Here is an 8,192-nt window from a genome sequence, read left to right on the forward strand (position 1 = left end):
TAAAAAATTGTTTAACCGTAAATGTTTCTTATTTTTTTAGTTGGGGCTATGATAGGAATGGCAGAGAAAATGTTGGGGTGAGAGATGAAAAAGGAAGGGTTGAGAGAAATGAGGAGGGTGAGTAAGGGTTGGAGCTTTCTTGTTATTCAAATACTTTTGACTTTAAAATTTAAAATCCATAATATATGAGGATATTTTTGTCTACAAAAATCTTGTATATATACATTACTAAAATATACCACTGAAAAAAGAGCGTGCGCAATTTAGCAAACTCATATATATATATATATATATATATATATATATATATATATATATATATATATATATATATATATATATATATATATATATATATATTTAAAGTATTTTGATGTGGATAACACAAATGATGATTTTTGAGATATTTGTAATTGTTCTTATGTAGTTGAAATATAATGTTTGTCATAGATATTAGCAATGTATTGTATAAGTAAGATGTTGAATTGTTAATATTGAATATAATGAGATATTGGTATCATTAATATAAACTAAACATAATCATGATACTCCGACATGATATTAAGACTAAAACCTGAATAATATAGGATGTTATGGTAGTTAAATGCAAAACTAACTTTACTTAAAGTAATAGAATTAAATTTACTGGTAAGTATAATACTTACAATCTATTTCAAACATAAAATTTATATTTACCACATAAATATGTATTCAGTAATTCAAAATAACAAACAATAATACCAATAGTAATAATAATAATAACATGGAAAATTCAAATTTTTACTTTATATTATTAGTTATACATTAATTTTTAATCATAAAATAAAAATTAATTAGGAATGAACATTAAGCAATCAAGATACGTAGAAGATAATGGTTACGAGTCTAAAACTTGAAGCTTATGAAAATTTTGTTAGAAACAGAATTTAAAATTAGAGACACGTATTCAATAAAAAGAGAAATCAAAGTTAAAAAATAAAATAGACATGTTAAATCAAATTATACTACCATCTATTTAAATTTAACATATGTGCATAAATTATATTAATAATCGGTTCGATATTTATATCTTACATGATTATTCAGTAGCTAATTTTTTTTCCAAAGAGTTATAATCATGGCACTGTATTTTTTATTTAAGGATTATTAATGAATAAAACAATGTTGTGAAAATCCTTTACGAAGCACGTGAAAACACAACACTTGGAGGGTTGTTTGTAACTAGTATAAGTGGAATGGTAAAAGAGGATTCGGTAGTGCTTCAAAAGTAACTCTTCCACCATAACGATGAGATGCTACTCCATAAATGCCGTTGTCATGCAGATTTGTGTAATACGTAGTTGAACCTGCTCACGATCAGAAAAGATTTTCTGTTGATTTTTTCAGAGTTGGAAATCTCCAAGATTATCAGTTCAAATTAATGGCAGAATCATCACAGTCAAGATATTTTCTCTTTCCTGTCAATAAGGTGGGCCATTCTCTGATGCAGAAGAAAACAAAAACGGTTGTGCTTCCACATTCTTCGAGCTTCCAGATTTTGGTCAAAAACACGGGATCTTCCACGTTTTCAAACACATGCTACATGATTTACTCTCAGCCATTTTCAAACCCTAGCATTTCCAAAAACCTACTGTGTGACATTTTGGAGATCCTCTCTCGCATTCTTGAATGGTTTCTGTCAACTTTGGACTCACGGTAGGATTCACATGCTTGAGCCCAATCAGAATCGGTCAGTTTCGTAGTGAAGGTAAGTTTAATCCAAAAATCTCTTATTTAGGGTTTTTGTTTTCTCATAAAAACTCTGTAATAGAAAAATCTCAAGGTTTATTCAGGAAGAACTCTGGCAAAGGGTCAATCCATTTGGTGAATAATGACTTCTGGGTAGAATTTGCAGGAACGTGAAGATTATATAAGGCTAATGCCGAGAGTGAGAGGGAGGTTAATTGAAAATTTGACGTAGGAGGAGACAGAATATCATTTGTTTCGAGTTGGAGAATCTAGAGACAATTCCCTTACATTAATTCCTTCTTAGGTGCGCAATTTCGCTTCTTCATGCTTTGTAATTTTTCGTCAAAATGTTCTTCTGCAAGGGTAGATAACATCTACTTTTCATCACCCGCTACATCATATTTCTTTCCATTTTTCCTCAATTCCATTTCCTTCCCTTCTACACCTCCATTCCTTTTCGTCCTTTCATCACTTTCATTTCTCGCCACTTCCTACAGAAACACCACAAACTGAACCATCTCCGTCATCCTTCCCACACACAGTTTTAAGCATGAAAAAAGGTCAAAACGATAGCGGCGCTTGTGCTGATAGAGTTGCCCACGCATCTGTGACATCGGCGCTGGTTCCGGCAGTAACTGGCGCCGTCGTCAGCTTATAGAATTGAAAATTGAAAATTTTATTATTCTAGCAATTTAAAATAAAGAAAAATAAAATTATTAAATATTTAAATACAGGTTTAAAGTAGTTTTAAAAAGTATACGAAAATATATTAATTAAAATAACAGTATATTAATAATTGAAGAGATAAATATAATAATAAAAATTCATATGATAAAAATATATGTTTGAAAATAAATACTAATTTGAAATTGATTGATATTATCTTTTTTATTACTGATTATTAATATAAATTAAAAATAAAATAATTTTGATACTCGACATGATATTAAGACAAAAACCTGATATATGTAGGACGTTTTGTTAGTTAAATGCAAAATTAACTTTACCTGATGTAAGAAAATTAAATTTACTGCTAGGTATAATACTTACAATCTATTTCAAACTTAAAATTTATATTTACCACCTACATATGTACTCAGTAATCCAAACTAATAATAACAATAATTTTAACGTGGAAAATTCAAATTCTTATTTTATGTTATTAATTCTACATTAATTTTTCATAAAAATAAAATTAAGTAAGAGTGAACATCAAGCAAATAAGATAAGTGGAAAGAGATAATGGTTACGAGTCTAGTTTATGACAATTTTGTTAGAAAAAGGATTTGAAATTATAGACACATGTTTAATAAAAATTGTAGACATCTTAAATCAAATTTACTACCATCTATTTAAAATTTAACATATGTGCATAAATTATATTAATAATCGGTTTAATATTTATATATTACATAATTATTCAGGAGCTAATATTCTTCTAAAAATATTGTAATTATGACACTGTATTTTTCATTTAAAAGATTATTAATGAACTGATATAAAGCAATGTTGTGACATTAGGAAGCAAGTGAAAACACAACACTTGGACAACAGTTGTTTGTGAGTAGCATAAGTGGAATGGTAAGAGGGGATTCATTCTACATTATGTTGCTGTTTCCCAAAATAGCACAAGTTTGTTTTGTCCTTCAAAAGTAACTCCACGACAACGATGAGATGGTGTGTCCTCGTCAGTGCAGTCTGCTACACCAGTGAATAAAAATAATTTAACTATATTAAATTATAGTTAACTGTATTATTTTATATTAAATTATAATTCAAATAATTTTTTTTAATAATAACATCAATTAAATTCTATATTAATTATAATCTATTTTATTTTAAATTCAAAAATTTACTTTGAAATCCTATCTCTCAGTGTCTCCGAAATCAAGCAACTAAACCTTGTTGTTTTCCATCACACCACCTTTTCCATTTTGTCCTAGAACGTGAGTCAGAGAAGGATAGCTTGAACGAAAACCCAACTTACGGTGACCTGCCCTGGTCCTGCCGTGCTACTGCTCACCGTGACCCTGACATTTGTGGCCTGAGCGAGGCGTCTTAATGTTTGGGGCTGAGGGAGGCTTGCTGCATTTGCCACTGGTGTCTTTCTTTTACACACTTTTTCTCTTTCTTTTTCCGTTCATGAATTCAATGACTTGTGTTGTGTTTATCTTCTTCTTTGCTAATTCTAGGTTTCTTTCAAGATTATGTATGTTTTAGTGTTGTATGTTGTTCAAAGCTTAGACTTTTTTTATGAGGAGTTTGATGGAAACTAATGAAAGATTATTGCTTTGAAAGGGTGTTATATGATCGTTTTGCTTTTTTGTCAATGGGGCACATTGGTTAACTCTGGTTTTATGTTTACTCCGCGTTTAGACCGGCGGGGTGACATTGGATAACTAGTTTGTTTTGATTGAAGGAGGATAGAGTTTAGGAGAAATCTGTGAGGATTTTGGGGAATCATTAAGTGATTGTTCCAAATACTGAACTTTTTAGTTTTAGTTAGGCTTATGATATTCATGAAGATAAAGCTGAACAATATGGAGAATGTTATACCCCTTTTGACTATACATAGTTGGCAAAGATTATGAGTGCTATATGTATGTGGGATGAAAAGAAATCGAAAATCTGGAAACGGTAATTTCATGGAAAATAATATGAAAGGAGGAAATGAAAAGGCTAAGATACAGAAAGAAAATACAAAATGCAACTTATCTAATGATGAAATTCTCATATATTCTTTAAAAAATCTAATCTTGAAATTGGGATCTATTCCAGGAGGTATATATTAAGGATGTCAACCTCAATGCATTGTCCCTGTTCTAATGGGTCATAATTGTGACCTCTTTACTAATTAGGATGGGTATAAAGAAATGCATTTTCTTGATTTGAGATCAATGGACCCGTGCCTTATTAAGATGGATCCGGAAATAGTATATAGTAGTTACGTGGCTTTCATATGTTATGGATGATAATATTGTGGAGTCACTCAACTTGCTGACTTCATTTTTGAAGTATTATGTTCTGTGTTTACACTTTCTGAATGTTGTTTATCCTATAAGGAATGATGTTATCAGGCCTTGTGTTCATAAAACTGCTTCTTGGTTTTAGGTACCAACACATGGGGCAGATTTGAATTTACAGTGAAACTTATTTTGTTTTATCAGTTTCTGTTTTAGAATTTTTTTTTTCCAGAAAAAACTATTGAATATATTCTAAAAATTAGTACAGTTAGTTCACTTCAATTTATATTATAATTCATTGCAATTTAGACCAGTTTAGTATACTGCAGTTTCATAAAGCAAATTATAGTTCATTTCATTTCATCTGAATTACTTTTTAGTTCAGTTCCGATAAACTAGTTTTTAGTTTAGTGTAGTTTTTAACAATACAGTCCAGTACAGTTTATTTTGTCCACCCGTAGCCATATGTTAAACTCCTACTCGTGGTTGAACCTGCTCAGGATAAGAAAAGATTTTTTGTTACTTTTTTCACAGTTTAAAACCCCGAAGATCATCAGATCAAATTAATTGCATACTGGTTTTGCCTCACACTAAGAAGCTTGATGGATAAATGCAGAATCATCATAAGATATTTTCTCTATTTCCTGTCGATAAGGTGCACTTGGCGAACACCCTAGTTCCAAGCCGCCAATGCTTTCTGCCCTCACCCTATCCTAGGTGTAGCTAAGTTGAAAATAATTAATGTTTCTGAATTGAATTTGTTTCCATTTTTCTGCTTTACAATGTGGGTGCCATCTGTATGAACAGGTTTGTCTACCATTTTCACTCTACCGTGCTAGCTGCTTTTGTGATTTTTATGTGTTTTTCTTGGCGGCTGATTCATTGTTTCTGATTCCACTAGTGCTAGCTACCTGCTGAGTTTCACCTCAGGGACCTTTTATTCCAACCGAGTCACATCAGCCATGACTTCTTCTTGCCCAGGAATTGATCCTCTTCCCTCCGAGTTCCGCTTCTTCAAGATTATTGTGGATACTACTCTCCAAAAGGGAAAAATTGTGAGCATTATTTCCTTTACATACTCTTTCTCTATGTTCATTTCCATTTCCACTGAAACTTTTGTCATGGTATATAAATGTAGGATGAAACTTGTGAATTTCTTCATGTGTTCTAACATAAAGTTTTGCAGATGATTCCAAAGGAGTTCACTCGGAAATATGGTGGTAGATTGTTAAACCCTTTGTTTCTCAAGGTTCCCGATGGCATTGAATGGGAACTATGTTGGACTAAAGACGGTACTGGTAATGTTTGGTTGGAAAAGGGATGGAAGGAATTTGCCACTTATTACTCCCTTGGCTACGGTCATCTTGTGACGTTCAAATACCAACAAACATGTACATTAGAGGTACACATATACAATACATGTGCCGTAGAAATAAATTATCCCTCCAACAACACTCAAAACAGTTCTAGTAATGTTTTGTTTGAGGTAGCTCCAACATCACCATCTCTTCCTGGGCTTTCTAAGAAACCAAGGAAACACCCAATTGGGCCAGGCTCCAGTTTACCTCAGCACGTCCAAGTTAAAGTTGATCTGCTTCAAGGTACTAGATTTGTGGAGTTATTTAAAAAGGAAACGTTAGATTAAAACATTATCTATTTCATGACCATCCTTTTCTTTATAGGGATCTTTTGAGCTTTTAAGTGATTTTTTCATGACATATCATGTTCGATTGTTTCAGAGAATAGTGGTGCAACCAGATCTGAAACTCCTTCTTTTATGGTTACCCTGAAGGATACAAACGTGAATGGATATATTTTGGTGAGCTGTCAAGCTTCTTTTTAACCATTAACATAGTTTTCAATATTTTTTGTTTGAAGCCGGAACAATTACGTTATTTTTATATTTCCTAACTTTTGTAAGAATAAACTCAGGTCATTCCGTCCATCTTTACTAAAAAGTATTTGAAGGAAACCGGCAAACAAGATATCCTCCTTCAAGTCTTGGATGGGAGAACTTGGCACGTTACATTAAAGAATGGCAAATTTTTCAAGGGATGGAGGGCTTTTGTATCACATAACTATTTGAATGTTGGGGATGTTTGCATTTTTGAGCTAACCGAGAGCCAAGCTCCATGTTTTAAAGTGTCAATAATTCCAATTTCACAAGATAAATGTTCGAGTTCACAAGGTAATCTTAAGTTGGTTATTCTTTCAAATTACACCGTACTATTTGTGTAAAGTAATGACTGTAGATTTCTTCCTTTGAATCAGATAGAGAATATGTTGACCTTACGAAAATCCAAGACTTTAGATGTATTGATACTTTTTCCATCAAAGGTAAATAATAGCTTTAATTACTTTTATAACATCTTCCAAGATATTTCAATATTGTGTAGGGTTCATTCTAAATTCATGTGGTTTTTCTGTCATGTCATTCACAAATGGAGCTATGCAAGAAGCAGCAAAGTTCACGTCCGTAAATCCTTTTTTCACGCTCAAAATAAGGGCAAATCATAGGGGAGATTTCAGATCGGTAGGTTTTAGTTATGAAGCAAATTAAGTTGCTATTAGCCACCATATGTGATCGGTTTTAGTTATTTGTTATAGTTTTGTTGATAGTTAGAATTGATGTATCATATCTAGCTGATGCAAATATAATTTGATGTAGCGTGTACCACTTGATTTTGTGAGAGAGTACTTCCACAAGAAACAGGTGACGTTACAGTTTGGGAATAAATCATGGCGGGTAAAACTGGTTGGTGCTGTTCCAACAAAGCTGTCTCAAGGTTGGAGCCCATTTGCAAAAGAATGTAAGTTGCAACCTGGAAATGTTTGCGTCTTTGAGTTAACAAACGAAGAAGATTTAGTACTTGATGTTCATATTTTTAGGGGACAATCTTAGAGAATTCATTTGAAGCATTTATTGTAAAATTGCCCATTCATTTTAGTTTTTAATCCTCAAACTTGTATACAGAACCTGAACACGCTATCATGTTTGCAATGCTATTATTAGGTTTGTGGACAGGGACAACGTGTAAACACTGCCATGAATATGCGTACTTTGGTTCCCACAACTTAATAGTTAAATGTGTTCGTTAGTTTTGGTAGGTAGCTGAAGCTTTTTTCTTCTGTGAAGTGTTACTAACAGACAAAGGTGCAGTAGCAGAGAGGTCTTCCAAATGAACAAATAAATATGGTTTAATCATTCACGAAGTCCTTTTTTTCGCGTGGATTCTCAATTTAGTCCCTTTGTTTTTGAAAATCTCAATTGGGTCCCAAATTTATGAAAATTGCAACAATTGGATCCTTTCCGTTAAATTGTCTCCAACGGCGTTAGTGTGTGTCTGACGTGGCACGTCATCCACGTCAGACTACAGCGTGCCACGTCAGACACACACTAACGCCGTTGGAGACAATTTAACGGAAAGGATCCAATTGTTACAATTTTCATAAATTTGGGACCCAATTGAGATTTCCAAAAACAAAGGGACTAAATTGAGA

The 8,192-nt window shown here is 32.5% G+C and overlaps 1 protein-coding gene across 2 annotated transcripts; it reads left to right on the forward strand.

Annotated features, from left to right (window-relative positions):
* Window positions 1-3,635: 3,635 nt before the first annotated feature.
* On the forward strand, window positions 3,636-7,715 carry LOC148202713 (B3 domain-containing transcription factor VRN1-like). 2 transcript variants are annotated; one of them, XM_088110657.1, is made up of 8 exons: window positions 3,636-3,828; window positions 5,593-5,746; window positions 5,878-6,292; window positions 6,431-6,510; window positions 6,624-6,879; window positions 6,963-7,028; window positions 7,139-7,224; window positions 7,360-7,715. In XM_088110657.1, the coding sequence occupies exons 2-8, from the start codon at window positions 5,654-5,656 to the stop codon at window positions 7,591-7,593; spliced, it is 1,230 nt and encodes a 409-aa protein (XP_087966783.1). In that variant the 5' UTR covers window positions 3,636-3,828; window positions 5,593-5,653; the 3' UTR covers window positions 7,594-7,715. The 2 variants fall into 2 exon arrangements, with proteins under 2 accessions (XP_087966783.1, XP_087966784.1); XM_088110658.1 differs by lacking the exon at window positions 3,636-3,828 and adding an exon at window positions 5,011-5,408.
* The last annotated feature ends 477 nt before the right edge of the window (window positions 7,716-8,192 follow it).

This window comes from Vigna umbellata, chromosome 3 (genome assembly GCF_029865625.1).
Source record: "Vigna umbellata cultivar VRB3 chromosome 3, Vumbellata_1.0, whole genome shotgun sequence".
Lineage (NCBI taxonomy): Eukaryota > Viridiplantae > Streptophyta > Magnoliopsida > Fabales > Fabaceae > Vigna > Vigna umbellata.

What these genes read in the sequence shown, in the direction of transcription:
- LOC148202713 (XM_088110658.1), top strand. Translation starts at nt 5,302, where the DNA reads ATGCAGAATCATCATAAGATATTTTCTCTATTTCCTGTCGATAAGGTG. An exon ending in CTCTCCAAAAGGGAAAAATT is followed by an intron (nt 5,747 to 5,877) that starts GTGAGCATTATT and finishes AAAGTTTTGCAG; the next exon opens with ATGATTCCAAAGGAGTTCAC. An exon ending in ACGTGAATGGATATATTTTG is followed by an intron (nt 6,511 to 6,623) that starts GTGAGCTGTCAA and finishes GAATAAACTCAG; the next exon opens with GTCATTCCGTCCATCTTTAC.